Genomic DNA, 23,188 nt, shown 5'->3' on the forward strand with positions numbered 1-23,188 from the left:
ACTATTTTTGTATGACAGAATATGCCATTCTGAATTTTACTTACTATGAGCACCAACTTTAAAATAAAACCCTTCAACCCAGTAAAGACACAGAGAAATATTTAATGCATTTCACTATTTCTCTGGGGTCTGTTTGGAGAAGATGCTCTCAAATCACTTTTCTATACAGGATATGGAGAGGACCATTTGTTTTTACTATCACATACACACTTTAGAAACTGATTAGTTTGTCTATAGTGAAAATTGATGTCACATGGTGATAGCACTTACAAACCAAGTAAATAAATATTGACAGATTGTCTCACTAGCTTCTGTGTTTTGTTAAAGTGATAAGAACTCAAGACAACAGAGAAGAAATATGTATTTCTTTCTACCCTACTTTTAAGTTGGCATACTGTTGAAGTGAGTGAACATTTGAGAATGCTTATAGAACTTAAATTTTATATTGTTATACATGATTTATATAATTCAAGGGTATAATTCTGAGCTCTCAGTATCTTCCTTATAGTAAGAAAACTGAATTTAATTCAATGAAATATCAAGTTATGATCCTCCAGCTTTTAAGAAAAGACAAAATAATCTCTTGAAGCCAAAATGTAGTTACTTTATCATAACCTTAAATGTATATAATGGTTCTATGTACCACACCCACTTATCTTACCACTTAGGTCACATGTAGTCTTTATCTGTCCATCATCTAGTGATATCATGTATCTGTCAACAAACTTATTGGTGTTCATAAAATACATTAAAATATCTTCTATATAATTTTCATATGCAAAGAAATATAAATTTTATATAGATTTCACAACTTCCCACACATCCATGATTAACTGTCAAAGCAATAAACAACAGAATACAGTACATTAAAAAAATGAAGGCAGGGAAACTAAAAAAAAAAAAAAAAAAAAAAAAAAAAACCTACAAATTCAAAAATTTTAAACCAAGTAATTTATGACCTAATTATTCTGCTTAGTAACTATATATTATAATAATTTTAGTTGCACTATGTGGTGAAAGAGGTATGCTGGAGACCGCACTCCTGGCTCACCATTACCTTTTACAATTAACCTCCCAGAGGCGTCAGGACTGAGAATATAAAACCAACTAATTTTCACCTTGAATTTGATTTATGATCTTGTTTCATTCCAATGACCTTTCCCCTAACTTGAAGTGTGTTTATGTTAGGATCCACTGATGTGTTCTCTGACACTCAATAAGGATTCACTCTGGACCTTTGTCAAGTGGGGACTTTAGACTAGCATTTTCTTTCTTTCTGTGTGTTGCACTTCCCCTTGTTCTGGTTAACACAACCGCTGGCTGGCTTGAAGAATTGAGAATAAACTTCTGTCTAATTGTGACCATAATTAAGCAAAGAGCCGAGCAATCTGAGGCCTCCTGCTCTCTCCTTCAAGCGTTATGAGATTAGCATGGACATTTCACCCAGGGACCCATTTGTCTTTTGGTTCCAGAAGGTCCAGCATGAGCTCTTACAGCTTTAAATTATACCAAATAGTTTGGCATAGTTGTTATAGGTTTTACTGATCTAATGATTTCCTACATCCAAACCCACGGGGGCCATGTTACTGGTACTTTACTTCACGTGAGGATACCTGAAACACTTCATGCAGAAGAGCTCAAATTGCATGCAATTAAAGCAGAGTGATCAGGACTTCAAGCCATCTCCCGGAGAGTCAAGATTTGGCCTGGAAGCAAAGGTTTGCATGGTTTTGTTTTGCTGTTTGGTTTTTTTTTTTTTTTTTTTTTTTTTTTTTTTTTTTTTCATTTCACATAACCTTGGAACTCTACTCCAACTATCATCTTTTCATATTTCCACGAAAAGTAATGTAAACCATTGATTTTTCATTATCTTTATCGTGGAATCATTTCTACATTATGGTAAAAATACAGTTGATGGTAATTTGATCTTGGGTTCTGGAGAAATAGTACAGAGAAAATTTATTATTTTTGGCAGTTTGGCATGCTTCCTAAGAAAGATAGTTATAGAAAAGGCATCTATGACCATTTGAATATTATATAAAGCACAATTCAAAGCAGTAACTATGGTAATTATAATTTAAATCACATATTAATAACATCTGAAAATTGATAGAGAAATGAAAGCATTGCAAGATAAGCACAAATTAGGGCAATTGATGACCAACTATCAAGCTGGCACTATAAGAATAAGATGGACAGAAAAGTGAGAAGAGTCTTAATCGTGAGAGCACCTGAAAGAGTAAGTTTCATGGAAAATACAAATAGACAAAGGGGAGTCAAGCAGGGATCCATCAAGTCTAAGAGGGTAACCCACAGAATCACTCATGCTAATAGTGAAGGCGAAAAGAACCAACAATATTTCAACCAAGCAGAAAAACAACAGACAAACCTATAGGAACCAGCAAATCCCTCTAAAAAAAAGCCTTTAATGCAAATGGGCCCTCTGCCAATAATTTAAAAAATGCAGACTGTATGATTGGGTTAAAAACCAAGATCTATTGTCTCTAGGAAACAAACTTCTCAGGTAAAGACACATTCACAAAATGAGAATAAAAGAATGGAAGTCAAAAATGTGAAGCCAATGAAAGTTGAAGTAACTTGTTTAAGTATTACGCCATATGATCAGATGGAACAAACAAAAATTTTATAAGTAAAGAAGATCACTGCATATTTAAAAAATGAACAGATGATTGAAAAATATAACAATTATAGATATTTATGTACTACATATACTACTCTCTACAGCTCCAACATCCTACATCCCTTTCTTAATTTCCTGGTTTCTGAAGTCACTCCATGTTATATTTTCATATCTAAAGACTCAGAGGTAGGATTCCCAATTAAGAGAGAATACTTAACATTTGTCTCTCCCGGTCTGCTTTACCAACCTCAGTATAATATTTCCTATTTCCCTCTATTTGCCTGCAAATTTATGGATTGATTTTTCTTTACAGCCGTTTTACATATATAGCATATTTTCATTACTCATTCATCAAAAGAAGGACACGGGTTGTTTCTGTGTCCTAGCTATTGTGAATAGAACAGCAATGAGCAGGGCTGGCCAAGGATTTATAGTGTGGGAGCACTTATATAGCTTGGGGTTAACTAACAGTGAGCAAGTTTGACTTAAGTCCTACTCAATGCAAGAGAACTTATCTCTGGGACTGCAAATGACCCATGGTTCAGGCAGTCATGGGCTCTTAAGGGAGACCCTGCCATTGCTAGTTTGCTAAACCAGTATAGGTATTTTCCCTTTCTTATTTGAGTGCTACAGATACAGAGATGGGAACAAAGGGAGACAGAGAAAGAATAAAGTTAGTTATGTGAGTAGGGAGGTGGACCTGGTGGAGGGGAAATAGAAAACCACAATATATTGTATATTTTTTTAAAATATTGAAAATGCAGTAAGAAATGTCAAAAAGAACCAGTTTAATTTTTGCATAAATGACAACTACCTAAACCTTTTCATTTTCTTCTCTGGGATTCCTATTAAACTTCTCACTTCTTTTTGAATGTACTTGGCTGCCATCCCCTTTGGTAGAAGGAGAACCATCTATGCTTTACCTCTTCCATTTCCTCTCTGAGTAGGTACCAGGATGCATCTAAAATATTTGGGACAACCCAGGAGAGATGCCTGTGCGGAATGAAATCCATGGCTATGTGAAAAGCAAGACAAATCACTGCAAAGAAAGATGGTGCGCATTCTTATTCTGGCATGCTGTCTGTCGTCTGAAGGTAGGAGGGCACAGAACAGAAATAGCCTTTCTGAGGTCTGTTAATTAGTTATGCTTGGCCAGTACATATGTGATCTACTTTAATCCTCATTAAAAAAAAAAACCCTCCTAATCAAACTGTCAGGAATTCATAGAATGAGAATTCCAATGTTGTCTATCTTAATACCCAAGGTTCTTACTAATTAGCAAGATAAATCAAGTTAAAAGACATTGGTGAGTGTTCAAAATTATGACAAAAGAAAAAAGACAGACAATGAGGGATTTCTAGAAAGCATAGATTCCTGACCAAATAAACAGTCACAAGCACTAATGAAGACCTATACGCCCCAGGCACTTAATGGTTATGTCCAGGTTGGTATAGAGGACTGTAGCTGGTTAGGTAGAAGCCGCCATGAAGAAGCGCATTGTTTTCTAAGGGTGTTTATATAACAGTTTCCTCCTAGACTGAAGCATTCCAGCAAGCAATAAAGGTCCTTAAACAGAAAGGTAAACAATCCAAAATAGCTTCAGGATGTCCCTGAAACTAAGCAGATTCACTAGGCCCCCTTCCTGCCAGAGTAAGTGTTAAAATCTGAGAGACAAAAGTGTGAATCAAAGCAGCTAAGGAGACTCTCAGACAAGACAAGCTGCCAAGAAGAGTCTGAGACCAGACCAGCTGCCTAGAAAAAGCAGAAACCAGACAGGCTGCCTGCAAGAGGTTGAACCAACTGAGGCGCCCTGAATGGACATTCCCTACCCATGGATGTGCCTTCAGGATAGGAGCATACTCCAGGTTACCATATTCTCTTTGCATCTTTTCTGTTCCTATAAGTAATCCCTCACCTATATTCCTGTAAGTATTTCCAATACAACTCATTGGTTCGCCAAGTTGTACTTGGGTGGTACTATATTTTGGTCTGTCGTGGACTTCCTATATCTGGGATAACTAGGTGTGTGTGTGTGTGTGTGTGTGTGTGTGTGTTGTGCATCCTCAGGAAAATTTTGTCAAACAACAGGAGAGAATGGGAAGGACCCTGAATTACAACAAAGAGATCGGAGTTCCTAAAATGTGAACTTTTTTTTTACTCTATACTTACTTGAGCATAAAGACAATACATTCTTATGTTTAAACTATTACTACAGCCATTGACAGCAGCTGACTTCTTGGATTCTCTGCAGCATGGTAATCACCACATGGAGGTCTGGTACTCTGAAGGATACGCTCACAGCATTGCCTTTGAATAAAGATGCAGGTGAAATAAAATCAAACAAAACAATAGAGCTCGAGCACCACATATGATGGTCTCAATTTATTTTTTACAAATGGGGTTGGGTGGAGTGAGTATCCCTGGCAAATCTGGAAAAGAGGGGTGACAGTCCCTTATTTGAAGAATGGGATAATTTCTGAATATATACATAACCTTAAATATAATGTGAATTCATAGTAATAAAAACAGTACAAAGAGAACTATGAGGCAAAAAACTATGGAAGAACATATAAGGCCAGGCCCTGTGTCTCCAGGGCACCATCAGGATAGGTGACTCAACTGAGCAGCTGTCTCTAGGTGGATAACAAAAGGCACCAAGATTTGCTATAAATGTGTCCTTATTAAATCATTAATAAAGCACAATAAGTTCCTACAAATATACATAGAGCTTGAATAAACTGGCAAATGCTGTTCAAAGTGTGACAGGTAGACTGTAAGTCCCTATTGCTGAAGAGAGCATGTACTTCAGGTATAGGGTACCTTCAGGTACAGGGGGCCTTGAGCTGGAACTCAACTGAAAATCTTTCCTGAAGATTAGATTTCATGGTGCCAAAAAGCACCATACAAGCTTCCAAATGAAGGAAACAACCAATAGCCCTACCTAGTTATCTATGATGCCTCTAAACATCAATAATTACCACATGACAAAGTAATCTTTAAGAGTTCTACAGGTATGGCATGCATACCTTGGCATAACCAAAAGCTCTCTAATGTGACTCAAGACCCATTCAACAAAGCAGGAAATCATGCCTGGTATTGGAAACTGAGCCAGTGCCTCAGGGCTATGACTTCACTGACCCAGCACAATCTCTAAGTATTTGTCCCTACCCCCACAAGCACATGTAGTTCTCACCTCTCATGAAAAAAAACAAAAAAACAAAAACAAAAACAAAAAAAAAAAAAAACAAAAACACCTTCTTTTTACAACAGGCAGAGGCCATTATAGAAAACCACAACAAAACAAAATGCAGAGTTGTGGAGCCCAGGGGATACCTCTACAACACAACTCCTGCACCCTAAGGCTCATTGCTTGTGACGGTGTGCAGTATAGGAGCCAGAGGAGCAGGGAGTTTGCTTTGAGATTGTGTTTCCTAGGAACAGCAGAAGCTAAACCCATAAAGCCTAATTCTTAGCTAAATAAGGAGGACCCCACCAGACATGCTAAAGTTGATGGAGGAAAGGTAGAGAGGCCTCAACCTTACACAAATAACTACAGCAACTCAGGAATGCTGAAGACCGGGAAAATAGTCTAACCCAGCAAAGAGGGCACTGGTTGGCTAGTCAAAATGGCAGTCCTGAAAACATATCTATACAAGTAACATTGTACAAACTGATCACATTGGATTTGTGCATTTAGGGACACAGACACACTCACACACAGAGTAACAACAGTTACCGAAAAAGTAGCCCATTAATTTGAAAGAGAGCAAAGTGGCATATTTGAAAGGGTTTTGAAAAAAGGAAATGGAAGAAGGAAATAATATAATTATGCTCTTAAAAAACATAAGAATTTTTAAGTTCCATTTTAAGAAGCTTGGTTAGAAAATAATGTTTTCTCTTATTAAAATTTTTCTTTAAAATACCATCTTACAAATCTGTTCAATTAAATGTGGTAAAAATGACCATTTTGAAAGAGATATGCCTAAATAAATCACTTAAGAAAAGGTATGTATTTCAAAATCTTGGTAATTTCTGAAATATTCCAAGGAGCTATCAGGTTTAAGTTTCAGAACAACTAAAGAATTAGTAACAATGAGAGTTGTGTTGCCTATGCCCAAGGAGTACAACTACACTAGGAATATACAAGAGAAAGCATGCGATATAAAAATCATAACTTTTAATTCATGAAGTACTGAAGAACATAAATACATAGACCTACTCAAATAGAATTGTGCTACCATTTGGAAAACCCAGACTACTGATTATCACTAAAAGTATGCTTAAATGAAAAAAAAAATAATAATGTAACCTATCGACATCCACCCAGTTTTTTTTAACTTAGGAGAACAAGCTGTTTGCTATGAAAATGGATCAAACCCATAACGTGATGTCAAAAATCCTTCTCTTCTGCTTTCTACTTAGCACTTGCACATGCATCAGATATTAATATTAAAACATGCTCTCCTACAGAGCTGAAGCACAAACTTGGTGTGGGGAGGTTACTAATTTGTTTCTGATTTAATGCAGGACAACTTAAAAATCAGGAAGTTGCCATCCTCAAGAGCCACAAGGCCACCCACCTTAAACACCTCAAGAGATGGCTATGTCTTGGATGTACCAGGTACAACACCTCCCACAAATCCTTATCCCAAGGATTCCAAGGACAGCATCTGTGACTCTGCCCTCAACAGGCTTCTAAAGACAGCTCAGATGAATACATTGACCCATTCTCTAACCTTGAATAAACCAGCGTTTGCCTGAAGGAAATAGAACAGAGTCGCTGGAAAAATCCAAAGGTATAGTGTAAGCTTGTACAGGGTTATTATAGAAAGCAAACAGAAGATTCCCAGCTCATTACAGTAGAATGTCATGAAAATGCATTCAGACTATTTTTAACATTTATCTGTGGCGAAATATTGAAAAAACTAAACCTAATTTAGAGACCTTTTCTACATAGATTTTTAAATAATTGCACACAGAAAGGTCTGAAACAAGCAGGCTTCAAGGTGACTTGCTTGTATGTCTCAAGATGTGCATTTGCAGCTGATGACAAATAGATAATTAGAGTACACAGCCTGGGGGACGTGAGAGATGTGTTCTGGGAAAGACCATGAAACTCACGAAAAGGGAGGAAAGGCGGAGAGGATAACTGGTGAAGTACTTTTAATGGCTTTTTTTCGGTGAAGAGGGTTAGAAACATATAGCCAACAGTAAGTCTTGTTTTGCAATAAACAATTTTATCACTTTTAGGATTTATAAATATTTAATTTTAATTCTTTTGTACACACACTGCAATGGCTTAACAGAAAATAACTGAAAACATAACCATACATAAATACATCCCTCATAGTAGTCTGCTGAAATAGCTAGGGAAGCACCCTTTGCTCAGTGTCCAGGGAGTACAGTAAACTGCATGTAGTTGATTATTATTAATAACCCTAGCCAGGTATGGTGCACATGCCTTTTATTCCATCCCTTTGGAGGCAGAGGCAGGTAGAACTTTGTGAGTCCAGGGTTAGCCGTGTCTACAAAGTGACTTCCAGGACAGCCAGGGCTGTTTACAGAGAAATTTTATCTTAAAAAAATACATATACATATACATATACATATACATATACATATACATACACACACACACACACACACACACACACACAAATAAATAAAACAAACAAGCAAAAGACTTTACTGTCACAGTTTAAACACAACTGTGAAAAGTGTTTAGGCCATAAACAAACAGTGCATAAAACACTGATAGAAAATGAAGAAGGAATTCTAGACTTAAATACCCTCGTGCAATCAGAATTAACAAAGCAGTGAATAGCATCAGAGAGATCCAGGAACTTGGATCAGGCTTTTCAAACTAACTCACACCTGAAGAGGGAATCCTGTCATCTCCAAAGCTGTGAAGGTCAGGACTCCCCTCAGCCAAGGTATTTGCAACAAAAGTTCCTAAGCCCTTCCTTTCCCATTCCCTTAGCAAAGGGCAGCACACCTTCTAGAGCCAACCATCTATGAACGCAGGAAAAGTGTTTCCACCCGTAGGTTCACAGAGGACTTTTTACTTTTCTAGATCTTGCCACTGTTCTCTGCATTAAATAAAGAAATGATCAACACCTGTGCTACCAAAGAAACCTTAAAAAGGAACAAGTGAGTCATGCAGGCGACGTAAGTGAGCTAACAGAAACCACTTTGCAAGAACTTCCATTAAAAAAAGAAATGAAACTAGGATGTTTAAGTACAGAAATTGCATCATTATTTTTGTAGCAGCATGTATCTTTAATTTAAAAAAGAAGGCAGCATTGTGAAAACCCATGGTTTTAGAAGCAGAGACCTTTACCTAGGGACCTGAACAAATAGTGATAAATAATAGACGGCCAATAAGAAGTTCACATAAGATAATTATCTACTCAGTTATGAACCAATTTATATCTGTGGCAGAACTTTATGGAATCCACAAAAATTATTCTAAAATTTATATGAAATTTACAATTTTTGAATAAGAAAAGATACTTTATCAAAGTGCAATGATTATGAATCTAAACGACCTAAGCTGATGTGGGTACTACTAAATAAAATATTCCAACCATAAAAAGGAAAAGACTTTTAAGTAAATAAAGACGGAATAATTAGCAAAAACTTAAGTAACTTTAAAGAAAAAACATGTCCTCCTTCACGTAGTACTGCAAATTGATTAAGAAAAGAATTAGCAATATACATGCAAAACAAATATAAATCTATAGAAAACCAGATTACTTTGTTTGATGATGAAACACCATAAAGTACAAAAACTTAGTGTAATTATAAATAAAACATTGCAAATAGAAGCTACTAAAAGGAATAATACCCCCAAACCCTACAAGGCATGGAAACAAAAATGCTTTTGCTTGATCTCTATTGTTTGTAATTTTCTTTCTTTAGCTAAGTGATAATTCATAGAAAGTAAGATATAGCAGATGTGTAAGAAAAAAAGTTCAACTTCTTTTGACTAAATTAATGACTTCAAAATAATAATCTGAGTGATCAATTTGTTCAGCATCTCTCTCTTTCCCCCCTCTCTGTCTCTCTGTCTCCCTGTCTCTCTATCTCTGTGTCTCTCTCTGTCTCTCTCTGTCTCTCTCTCCCTTCTTCCCTCTCCCCTCTCTCTCCCCCCCTCAGTCTCTGTCTCTGTGTTTCTCTCTGTCTCTCTCCTTTCCTTCCTCCCTCCCTCCCTCCTCTCTCTCTGTGTCTCTCTTCTTCCCTCCCTCCCTCCCTCCCCCCACCTCTGCTTTTGTCTCAATGAGGAATAATCATCCCTTAGGCAAACTCCCTTCAGGATTTAGTGAACTCTATACTTCTCTGTAAAAATAGTTTTTGTACACTTATATTTTATTCCAGGTCTTCCTAGTTTTCTACAGAGTAAAACTGTACCTTAACTGTTCTCTTCATGTATCGCTATGTCTACAGGCCTTTGTCAATCTCTACTGCTTCTAAGTTTTTCCATAATAAGATGGTGTAACCTCATGGAAGGGCCCTCACACATCTTGTGCAGTTAATTGCTTGGTTTGAGTAGTATATCTTTAATTTTTCATTTATTATGAGTACTTCTTTGTTGTATGTTATATGAAGGGTATGCGTAAGTACAGATGGACATGCACTCATGTGTGAAGGCCAGAGGGCAATTTCATGATTCAATTTTCTTCCTCCACTGTATGTTCTGAGGACCAAACTCAGACTGACAGGCATTTGCAGCAAGCATGTTTACCCAGTGAGCTTCGCTGATTATGATCCTAATAGGCATTTCCTTGTAGACATCATTCCTGGATGCTCTCAGTGAGCAACAGGGTCCTGTCTGGAATGCAATGTGCAGCCTCGTGGTGTGTCACATATGAAAGGTAATTAGTGATGGCCCTCTGACACTTTGTGGCAATAACCCAGGTGACGATCAGAGTGGGTTGCTTTTTTATGCTTTGTGTCAATAGAACAGTACCTCGAATGTGTCCTGTAAACTTCCTTTTGGACATTGCCTGTTTTCACACACACACACACACATACACACAGCAACAACAATCTCTTTAAGTTAGTTGAAGAATTTCAGTTTTGTTTCCATCAAAATAATTATCAAATGCTCTGTGTCAGTTTTGATGGGTTAGAATGCTACAGGGAATAGCCTATTTTTAACATATGCAAGAGAACTGAGATTTGACTGAGTACATAAACTGTAAGAGCAATATCAGATCTCATGATTGAATGGATCCCTATTACTAACAGTAAGCCTTGTGTTCACATGCGCACAAACACAAATAACCAGATACACACAATTAGGGAAAGTATGTAAAACTATGGTAAACCTAAAGAGAGACAGATCTCAATGGTGCACACCTTTAATCCCAGCACCTGGGAGGAAGAGGCAGGCACATCTCTGAGTTCGAGGACAGCCTCGTCTACAGAGCAAGTTCTAGTACAGCCAGGACTACACAGAGAAACCCTATCTTGAAAAAAACCAAAAGAAAAAAATTATAAATCTAATTATGAAAGTAGCTTAATTATAATTAATGAATTAAAAATCTTTTGAAACATGATTGATAAGCGATGTGGAATATTTGTATCTGTCTTCCAACATAAACATTTAATAATGAATAATATTCAAATACACTTTTTAAGTTAAAAAATACCCTAACATTTGTGAGGAATAACATTGCTAATGCTTAAAGGTGTTTTCTGTCAAAAGTTAAATGCGGCTCAATGGTCACTACGTAGAGTTCATTAATAAAGAGATTACACAAGTCTCCAGAGTGTTTAACTGAACTTGAAGTGAAACTGATAGAGCTCCCACTGTCCTGGAAACACCCTGTGGCTATTCCTACTTTAGTGTTTGGGGTACTAAATATAATTCAGACACAAACAAAAATATCATGAGAAAGAAATGTACTTTTAAGTACGAACATATAATATATAATCTAAATTAATGTGAAAAATCTTACAAACATGGGTTTTATTGTGAAGATCCAGAGTAAAACATACCTGGCCAGGCTGAAGGCATCATCAATCAAGCCCGCACGGTTACTGACAGAAAGTACCTATGAGGCCAGTTAGGAGAAAAGAAAGGATGGGAGTGGTAATTCTGGTCATTAAAATGACAGGTGTTGGTTCCATTGGTTTCCCTGTGGAGTTCCTGACCCATCCAGATCCCTCTATTCTCCAACTCTTCCATTAGACTCCCTGTGTTCCACCCTGGAGTTTGGCTGTGTTTCTCGGCATCTGTTTGGATCCTCAGCTAGGTGGAGTTTTTCAGAGGACATCTATGGTAGACTCTCTTCTGTTCTTTCTCTTAAACAAGGAGACCAATGGCGCCAACAAATCTGGGTGGAGGAGGGGAGTTCTGCAGAGACTGATGCACCAACCAAGGACGGTGTGGACCTAGATGCCCAGCTCAAATGTAGTAGATAGGCAACAAGGTCTCCTTGTAGGTCCCATAATATGGGGACTAGGGGCTACTTCTGATGTGGACTCTGGCCCTCACACATTGACCACTTCCCCCTGCTAGAGCATCCTTGCCAGGCCACAGAGGAAGAGGATACAGACAGTCCAGATGATACTTGATAGGCTGAGGTCAGATGTTAGGGGAGGAGGGCTAGCTACTCTGAGGACCAGGGGAGGGAGGGAAAGGGTATGAAGGAGGGAGGGTAGGATCCAGGGGCAACCAGGGAAGGGGCTACAATCAGGATATAAAATGAACAAACTAAAAATAAAGAAAAAATTTTTAAAAGAATGATAAAAAAAGACAGATGTTCACACATCAAAACAGACCACTGATAAGTAGATCAAAGATGTACCTCATGGTTCCTGATTAATTGATCAATCAATAATCTCCAGTTCCTTAGATCATAGTTGACTCTAAAGTAACCAGTTTGGTTGATGTTTCCAAGGACCCAGCTTCCTTTTTCCAGGTCTGCTATTCTGTGATGTTCTGCAAGAAGCATTTGAGAGTAAATAGATTTTTCAATTTTTACAGAGGAATAAAGTATTGCCAATAATTTAAAGAAAATGTCATCCAAAATGTAATTGAAACCTATTCTTTAATTAATCCCCTCCATCTAAAATTGGATGGAAGGTTTTTACTTTGTTACTCATTATTATATCAAATAATTATTTCTTAAATAATTATCACTTCATTCTTGACTGAACTCTTTATTCGATATACAATTTCTATACTTGAAATAAATGGCATCTACAATTCCCCCACTATGTTCAGGTGGCTTTCAGCTAGATTTAATATACAGCTAGTCTAAAAGAACTCTTTAGACGTGTATTCTATTAGTTTTATTCAGGATGAAAGTGGTCCAAATAACAGTGCTCATTTACTTGAAAGTCACTCTTGCTTCTGGCTTTTTTTTCATCATGTTTTCCTAGGAGTGCAATTAATAACCAACTTTCTACTAGTAGTGATAGGGTAAGGGGACCTCATTCACTCCAGCACTAGAAATAATGGGAATGCACACCTCCTAACAAAATTAATTAGAAAAAAAAAAAGCAGAACTGTGTCCATCAACCAATTCAATTAACAAGGGCCAGGAAACATGTTATAACTTCTTACATATTGAATATTTACCTCTTTGAAATATGGTATAGAGTTACTCTCATTTTTACACAGTTAGCTATCATGGGTTTTACAAAACAAACATCATTCACAGTTGTAATACTTTTTCAGTTGAATTTCAGGACTCACTCATTCTTGATAGAATTTGCACTGTAAAGTTAATTAATATTTGCACACACATACAGACAGAATTTAGTACCCACGTGTAAAAAAAACCATTAGAAGTTAAAAATTAGAGCTTTCATCAAGATTCAATATAATTCAAAACAAATCTGACTCTATCATAAGCAACAAAACATGCTTGTAATCCTTTAAGAGAAAGAATGTATGAATTACTCTCAAGCAAAAGACATACAAGATAATGTTGTATGGAATATATTAATTCAATTCAATGTATATTGCCCACTATCATTTTTTCAAAACAGCCATAAAAGGAAATGTGACTGAAGACAAATTTATACTTTATGCCATACTTATGCCCTAAATCTGTTGTGGTAGCCGGTTCTACGGAGAATCTTTTGAGGTTTTGCTAAATGACATGTTGTCAAACTGCCTTCCAGTTCCTTATTCTTATACCCATGAATTTACTCTGCTCTCAGCTTTCATCAGAAAATTTCTTTTTGTAGGAGATATTTCTGACAAGCTAAAGTAACTTAATGAAAAGAGGCTTTAAATAATCATGTCTGAATTGGGAAAAATTAAATCAAGTTTTGAAGATAATGTTTTTCCTAAGTAATCCTGATTTCCTTCAAACATTCAAAACTTTTTTAAAAATTAGTTTTGGGGATTATAATATAATTACATCATTTCTCCACTACTTTCCTTGCTTCAAAGCCTTTCATATACCCCTCCTTCCTTTCTTTAAAGTACATGGCCTCTTTTTACATTAAATGTGCTTATGTACATATGCTACATGCATACAAAACTGTACAAATGTATATCTTACTAAATACGTCACTATAAACGTCTCGGTTTGTACAATGCCCCTTGTACGTATGATTTCAAAGCTAATAATTTATTATTAGAAATGCAGTAAGTGTGCCCTTCCGTGGGGCAGACCACATGCCCTGCTCTCAGCATGCTGTAGTTTGTAATTCTTTGTGTAGCACTGCAGCCTCGTTAGCTTTCTCCTATCCACTCTAGCATGTCTATTGCTGACATGTTGTTCATCTCACGTGTAGACAGTCCTGCCAGAGAGACTTTATGTGAGTAGCTTCTGGCATTCCCCAGAAACGCAGTCACACAACCAACTCCCTGGGTGCTGGCTCTTATACTTTTCCTGCCACATCTTCCACATTGTTTCCTGAACCAGAGGTGTGAGAGCTGTTTTCTAGATGTATCCATTGGGATTGGACTTTACAACTCTGCACTTATTGGTTGTAGGTTTTTGTAATGGTATCCTTTGAATAATTAAAGAACAGTAAAACATTTACTTCCATTAAGTTAAATATAAATTTGATGCTGGATATGGATGTGGCCATAGTTGTTTTTTATTATGTTTATATGCTCCTCGTATCCCTAGTCTTTGAAGGACTTTTGTTATGAAGAGGTGCTGGATTTTTGTCAAATGGCTTTTCTGAATCGAATGAGATGCTCATGAGGATTTTTTTTGTTTTGTTTTTTGTTTTTTGGTCTTCCAGTCTGTTATGGTGGATTAAATTTACTGATACATATATGTATAAACATCTCTATGTCTCTGAGATCATGGTGGAGTATCTTTTGCAACTGTTCTTAGATTCAGTTTGTGTTTTCAGTGTCTTTAAAACATTGTGTAAGTATTTTATTGAGACTTTTTGCATCTACAATCACATGGGAAACTGATGTGTAATTATCTTCTTTTGTTTGATCTTTATGTGGCTTAGGTATATTTTTGTAGTTTGTGAAAAGAATAGCACAGTGTTCCTTCTGTTTCTTTTTCTTTTCTTTCTTTCTTTCTTTCTTTTAAATAATGTGAAAAGTGTCAGCATTAACTGTTCTTCATTAAATTCTCCATTTAAACCATTTGGTCCTAGGCTTTTCTTTTCCTTGCAGACTTTTAATGGCTGCTTCTATTTCATTAGGATTCAAAAGTCTGTTTAAACTATTCATCTGGTCTTGATTTTAGTTTTGTAGGTGATGTGTATTGAGAAAAATATCCATTTCTTTTAGATTTCCTGATTTGATGGACTATACATTTTTATGACACTCCCTCCTCTGTATTGCTCCTCTTTCCTTCCCCAGGTTCATATTTCTAAATCAAATTTCAAACATTAGATTACTTCATCAATAAATGTTTCAGTATATATTTATAAGAGTCAGCGCTCCCTTTTAACCACATAAATACATAAAATATAAGCAATACTTTTTAATATCATTTAGTGTTTAGACTTCACTTTTGTGTTATAAATGGTTTTGTTTTTTTAATTTTTATCAGAATCAAATGTAAATCTATACATTGCAGCTAATAAGTTCTCGGTTCTTTCGTCTTTGGTTCTTTGTTGCAGAGGCCCTCTTCTTTCTTTCTTTCTTTCTTTCTTTCTTTCTTCTTCTTTTCTCTCTCTCTCTCTCTCTCTCTCTCTCTCTCTCTCTCTCTCTCTCTCTCTCTCTCTCTCTCTGTCCTTGACATTTTTTAATTATTTTATTTTTTACATATACATTTATATTATTACACATGTATACAATAGATTAATCTCTAATTTTGTTAATATAGATATTTTCTCTCCGCCTTTTAGTTCATTTGGAAAAGGGTTTGTCAATCTTAGTGACTTTTCCAAAGAGCTCTTTGTTTCATTAATTCTTTTTATTGTTTATTTTTATTTTATTGATTTCTGTCCTGAGTTTCACTATTTATTGCCATCTACCCATTTAAGGTGATATCTTTGTTTTTTTGTTTTTTGGGGTTTTTTTGTTTTGTTTTGTTTTGTTTTGTTTTTCTGTATCTTTCAGGTAAGCTGTTACGTTACTTGTATGAGATTTGTACAGTTTTTAATGTAGGCACTTTGTGTTAATGAACTTGTCTCTTAGAACTGCATTCACTGTGTCCCACAAATCTGTTTCTGTTGCCTAGAACATTCCATCCTAGGAAAATTTAAAAATTTCTTTCCTAATTTCTGCCTTGACCCTCTTTTCATTCAGAAGATAGAGATAGTTGCTCAGTCACAATGAGCTTGTAAGCTTTCTGTGGTTTCTGTTGTTGTTGATATCCAGCTTTGATCAGTGCTGATCTGATAACTTTCAGGATGTTATTTCAGTTTTCCTGTATGTGCTAAGACTTGTTTTTGTACATGTATATGGTCAATTTCAGAGAAAGTTGCAAAAGGCCACTGGAAATAAAGTATATTCTTTTGTTTGGGGGTAAAATGCTCTGTAAATATCTGTTAGGTCCATTTGTTTTTTAGTTTTTTTTTTTAATGTCAGTTGGCTTCAGTATTTCTCTGTTTAGTTTTTGTTCTAATGACCAGTCTATTGGCAAGATTTGGCTACTGAAGCCACCCAGTATCACTATGTGAAGGTCGGTATGTGATTTAAGCTCTAATTATATTTCTTTTATGAACTTTTGGACCCTTGTGTTTGGTTCGTAGATGATAAGAACTGAAATATCCTCTTGCCATCTTGGTGGATTTTTACATATATATTACACATATATAAGCATTCTAATAAATGACCCTAAAATTTAACTAAATAAGTTTGATAATTTTATTTTTAAATCTTGTTTCTTTTTAACTCTGTGTGTGTGTGTGTGTGTGTGTGTGTGTGTGTGTGTGTGTGTGTGTGTGTAGAGGTATGTGAACATTATTGCAAGTGCATGCAGATGTCAGAAGACACTGGACCCCATGGAGGTGAAGTGACAGCATGTTAAGAAATACCTAAAATATGTTCTGACATCCAAAGTTGACTGTTCTGTGAGGAGCAGCATATGCTTCCAACCTCTGAGACATCTTTTATACCCATATATGAGGTCATTTTCATTAGTGTTGTATTCAAGTTAAGCTGTGGCATCAAGTTTAACATATGAACAAATGGCATACATTTTACAAACACCAAATGCTAGTGTATTTTTACAATGTTAAATTCATTTCCCAAAGTTTTTTCTTATTTACAAATTGGATAGTGATATTTATAAATCCCATATAATTTAACTTGTTCTGATTTTTATTTATTCTATTAAAATAGTATAGGTAGACTATAGTCAAGTGAGTGTGCATATTAAAACATGAAAATAATCTGTATATCTTTTACATTGCCTAAGAAAGAGAGGCATAACTTGTATTATATTATTAAACATATCTAAAACATGAAGTTATTATTATTCATGAATATTCATATGGTTTTCTCATAAATGAGGTCTTTGGGAAACAATTCCCAGAAAGATTTTGTAATAGATTTTAAAAGGTCTTTGCAGTACTAGTTAATTACGTTCCCAAAATGTTCTGCAAATTAACTAATAGCAGGCAATGAACTTTAAAAGCTCTTTTCTGATGGCCTGATGAGGTATTGTGTTTGATGAGTTCTGTAGCAAAAAGTATGGAAGTTGTATTTCTTGGTTTTTTTTTTTTATTTTTTATTAATTTATTCTGGTTACAACTCAATGGTTATCCTATCCCTTGTATCCTCCCATTCTTCCCTCCCTCCCATTTTCCCAATATTCCTCTCCCCTATGATTGTTCCTGAGAGGGATTTCCTCCCCCTGTATATGCTTATAGAGTATCAAGTCTCTTCTTGGTAACCTGCTATCCTTCCTCTGAGTGCCACCAGGTCTCCCCATCCAGGGGACATGGCCAAATATGAGCCACCAGAGTACGTGTGAAAGTCATACCCCACTCTCCACTCAACTGTGGAGAATGTTCTGACCATTGGCTAGATCTGGGTAGGGGTTTAAAGTTTACCGCCTGTATTGTCCTTGGCTGGTGCCTTAGTTTGAGCGGAACCCCTGGACCCAAATCTGCCTATCATAATGTTCTACTTGTAGGTTTCTAGGAGCCTCTGGATCCTTCTACTTCGCTATTCTCCCATGCTTCTCTCATCTAGAGTCCCAATAGGATGTCCTCCCCTCTGTCCCAGGTTCCTGGTAAGTAAAGGCTTTCATGGGACATGCCCCTTGGGCTAGTATGCAGATATAAGTGACTATATACCATTCAGAATGGCTAAGATCAAAAATTCAAGTGACACCACTTGCTGGCAAGGATGTGGAGAGAGAGTAACACTCCTTCATTGCTGGTGGGAATGCAAACTAGTACAGCCACTTTGGAAATCTGTCTGGTGCTATCTCAGAAAACTGGAAATAGGGCTTCCTCAAGACCCAGCTATTCCACTCCTTGGAATATACCCAGAAGATGCTCCAGCACACAACAAGAAAATTTGCTCAACCATGTTCATAGCAGCCTTGTTCATAATAGTCAGATCATGGAAACAGCCTAAGTGTTCCTCAGTAGAAAAATGGATAAAGAAACTGTGGTACATATACACTATGGAATACTACTCAGCTATTAAAAACAAGGAATTCCCGAAATTTGTGGACAAATGGATTGAGCTAGAAATGATCATAATGAGTGTGTTAACCAGAAAGTTGTATTTCAAATGTTCATAATAATAATTGAAAATTAGATTTATATCCAAAGTGGCACAGAATCAGACTATATCAAGGCATAGAGTTGGTATTTTATAACATAGTTTATTCTATAGTAACTGTGGGAATGACTGTGCAAAATAAATGATAGTTATACATTTCTACCCAATATGTTACTTGCAGAATATGACAGTTAAAAGTAAAATGGGTATGGGAGTCAGCTAAGATAGCATACACAATTTACACAGGAAAACAAACCCAGAAATAGTAGAAGAGATTGATATTTTTCAATGGATTGTTGTGAAAATTCAATGAAATAGTATCTGGTGAAGCCCATAAACACCAAAATGCAAGTTTCCAAAACAGTGTGTTGAGTAACTTAGAGAAGCTGCATACCAGCCTATTATAACTATGAGTGTGTGTGTCCAGGCATTGAAGAAAAAAAAACTTGGCTGGACAATTGGCATACTATCTAGCATTCATTCATCAAGACTTGATGTCCACATTTGTCAGATGTGGATAAATGATAATGCTGATTTTTCAGGTTTATGGATCATAACTGAATCACTTTGGTGGAAAGCTATACATCATGCCATTTTAATATTTGGGTTCAAATTATCTTCAATGTTGTATCTTTGCTTCCTTCATGTTTGGTGGTAAATTTGCTTTTCTCCTTTCACCATTCAGAAATAGCCAGTTAGCAGACAAGTTATTATATTCATAAATGCTTGAACTATTTGTGTTTTCATAGTAATAGAAAACACTTTAACCTGCTTTTTAAAATATAAAAAATAGTATACGCACAACTTTTAGACTGTAATGATTTGTACTTTATTTGTGAATTAATTATATATCCAATGTGTCTTTAAAATGAATTGTCAATGACATGTGAAAAATTAGGTCAAATTCACACATACTGCATACTAGTGACTTACCTTAGTATTATAAAATGAAATACACATTACTAATAATGAAATTCAAAAACACTAACTGGCTAAGGTATTTAAATGTGTAATTTATTTTAGCTTATGGTTATAGGAGTTAAGCATTTTTAATGTTTTTAAAATAATTCTGTTTGTTACTGCTTGATTACAGTTTGAACCAAATGAGACAAAACAACATGTAAAAAAAGAACACAAAAGTCTGTCTCCACCCCCACCCCCCTGAACTCTCTTTTACTTTACTGCTAGTCATCAGCATGAAAGACTTAACAACCAAATGGGACAGACTCAGAATGGGACTGAACAGGTTGCACAAGAAGGTGATCTTTCTTAGTGCTCTTCTTTCTTACATGTTTCTGCATTTACAAGACCGTCAAGACGCATTGACATCACACCTATCTTCTGTTAAGCCTCAGCGTCTCACCGTGGCCATGCATACATCAAGCAGAACTAGCTATGGGTTAGGCGAAATGACACATTGTCCTATTAGGTAGAAGTGGAAAGTCTTGGGGGTGACGAAATGCCCCATCCATACCGCAGCTTATGCATATAGTGCCCTCCTAGAATTTTTAATTTCAAAAAATTGTACGTCTGTGTATAGTGATTATTTTCCATATTCGTGTCATTAAGAGAATAGGATGACTAGAGCTGCTGTGTAATGTGTACAATAAAAATCAGACAATCACTACACCTGACCATAGTTTAAAGTGTCTTAACTATGAGTAGTTCTAAGTTTTTCTTATTTACCCATTTTCATACCACCTTCCAAAGACACTTTCTTTTGTATCTAAGGATCACTCTGTCAGATAATGTTAGTCGCAGTGGCAACTCAGTATTCATGATCACCCTTCCATTACAAAGTATGCTAATAAGGAAAACAGCTCTGTGAGTGAAAAAGACGTATAGATACAGCAATATTGACTCAGAACCATGGTATAAATGTCAGTTCTAAGGGATAGAATGAATAAAATATAAGTGTTTTATTAAAAAGAAAAAAACCCAAAATATGTCAAAGCCTTTCAATGTGTCATTGATAGATAGATAGATAGATAATATACGTATATATCCTTTACAAAAGAAATACCTATAAGAAACTCAATGCTTATTTATTTATACTTGATCTTACTCAAAATTAAAATATTTGTAACTTAAAATGCTTCCTACAAAATAACAAAACAATATCAATTACTAGCCTATAAGAAATTGGAATAAAGTCAAAATATGAGCACACTTGACCATCTAAATCTAAATGAAATGTTACATAAAAGATACTTATCTTTTTCTTCAAGTCAGTGGAATACAGAAATAGAACCTGTTGCATACTCTCACATGAAGGACATAGATTTGATTCAAGAAATGGCCTCTTTCTGACAGTGAAGTGCAGTAATTATCTTATTTGGAGATATTTAGAAGGAGAATGGAACCTTATCTCTTTTAGCCCCTTGAGGCCTGACTCTACCTAGGAGGGTGTTTGATGACTTTCCTAATTCCCCACAACAGGCCCCACAGTTACCTAATACCAAAAGATATCTTGTTTTCTCATCCTTTATAGGGACAACCCGGTAAAGAAAAGATAAGAAGAGAGTGAGCTTACAAATGAGGTCTCTGCTTCAGCATCCTTCCTATTGTACAACCACATGTAATTATACTTCAATTATGCCTTAGGTTATAAATGCATTCATTCTAAAATGATTAATACTATAACTATTAATAGCTTTCTCTTTATTTTGTAAAAAACAAATAAACTTAATATTTACATGTAGGACTAAAATTAAGCTATTTAGAAACTATATTATGCCTTATTTTGCCAAAGTCATTATTGTTACTGCATTTTCTCTTTATAATTTGTCTTTATTCACATTTTGTAGCAGCTGAAAACAGAGGTTAAGATCCTAAACAATTATCTGAACACAAACAGTTCCCTGGGAGAGAGTTTATATTTTACCTGATTTGTTAGACACCCAAATAATTGCTTCTGAAGACACATGGCTTCTATTTCCTACCACAATGGTTAATGGAATCTGCCACAGGTAACTGGAAAAAACAAAAGAAAGCTTTAAAAATAAAAACAGTGATATCAGCTATGGAAAGACAAAGCAAGCAAGCAGAGTCTATGTACCCTCTGTGTAGTTTTCATTATTCTTTTGGGGAACAATATAATAAATCCATCAATTAATCAATCAATAAATTAACAAATATATCAAGGCCTAATGGATATATGCAGAAGACAAACTTATCTTCCCAATACCACTGATGAGCCTTGAGTCTAATAGTTTTAAATTCAGTGTTAAAGAACTTCCACAAAACAACTTACTCTGCAAAAGCAGATTTGCATTTTAGAAATAAATGCAACTAAAATCTATAAGTCTGAGCTGTGCTGTTTATTGATTAAAGTCTAAAAATAGCTCTTTTACTCTTTTTGCTGGATTAGACTAATACACAATTCAGTAGTTTCCTACATTTCCATGCTAACATAGTCTTTATTTATTGCCTAACAGGTCTGATGGGCACAATCCACATATTTTACAGAGAGATTACTACGACACATCCAGACTTACTCAGCAAAGAATAAAGTAAGAACAAGAAATCAGTTTTTACTAAAATTCTGAGCTATATAAATAATAATTTGGGACACACATCATGCTATGCTTTCTAAAATAAAATTTCTAAGTTATGTGTCAAAGAAGCCACCAAGAGGAAGGGTCAGCCATGAGTCTCAGCTATTAAAAAGGAGAATTTTGTTTCATTTACTTCTTCGTGGGATAAAAATTGAGGTTTAGATTCTTAGAAGTAATATCAATTTAATCTCAAATGAGTAGCCAGACATACTTGAGATGATTTTACAATAACTTTATCAACTGAACTTTGTTTCCTTGCTGAATTATAGACAAACTATTTTAACTTCACATTGTGTCTCTGGTACAAGTGGTAGGCAACAATTATAAAAATAGAAATACATGAAATATAATGAAGAATTTTGTGCACACTCAGTATCTGTGGGAGCGAACACTGTATTGAAAAGTTTTAGGAGACAATGCCTGGGGTGACAGACTATGTAATGAGCATGTCCGGGCTTCTGCAACTTCCTGTCCTCATCATAGTTTGAATTTACAGTAAATCAACGTTTAATTCTAATTATTAGAGAAAGGTAGAAAATGTGTGCATGTTTGAATTGGAAGGAGAGAATTCTTTACAAAAATAGTATCAATGTTAAGGAAAGGTCAGTATAAAGTGCTGCCGTCAACATGGAGGGAAAGAAAGGCCTGGCTTGGTTGGTGCTAATGATTCTGTATAGATGAGAGCTCTGAGGAGCAACTCAACATATAAGGAGACATTATGCAAGATTGCAAAGTACTGATTCAATGTGTTTTAAATGCCACAAAGATACCCAACTGTCTAAGTAACAAGATGGTAGCACAAATGTAACTCTGCATCACATAACAGCCAACATTATGAAAATTTTAGTTATATAAGGATCTATG

General features: G+C 35.7%; 1 protein-coding gene across 1 annotated transcript in view; it reads right to left on the minus strand.

The window, feature by feature from the left end:
- The window catches only part of Trhde (thyrotropin releasing hormone degrading enzyme), a 438,539-nt gene that overhangs the window by 134,947 nt on the left and 280,404 nt on the right, over positions 1–23,188 (minus strand). The window contains exons 10-12 of the mRNA XM_051172782.1: positions 21,652–21,740; positions 12,457–12,590; positions 11,645–11,700 (exon numbers count right to left, since the gene is read on the minus strand). Coding sequence (XP_051028739.1) covers positions 11,645–11,700; positions 12,457–12,590; positions 21,652–21,740 — 279 coding nt within the window. The remainder of the gene's footprint in view (positions 1–11,644; positions 11,701–12,456; positions 12,591–21,651; positions 21,741–23,188) is intronic.

The sequence above is a fragment of the Acomys russatus genome, chromosome 31 (assembly GCF_903995435.1).
Source record: "Acomys russatus chromosome 31, mAcoRus1.1, whole genome shotgun sequence".
Lineage (NCBI taxonomy): Eukaryota > Metazoa > Chordata > Mammalia > Rodentia > Muridae > Acomys > Acomys russatus.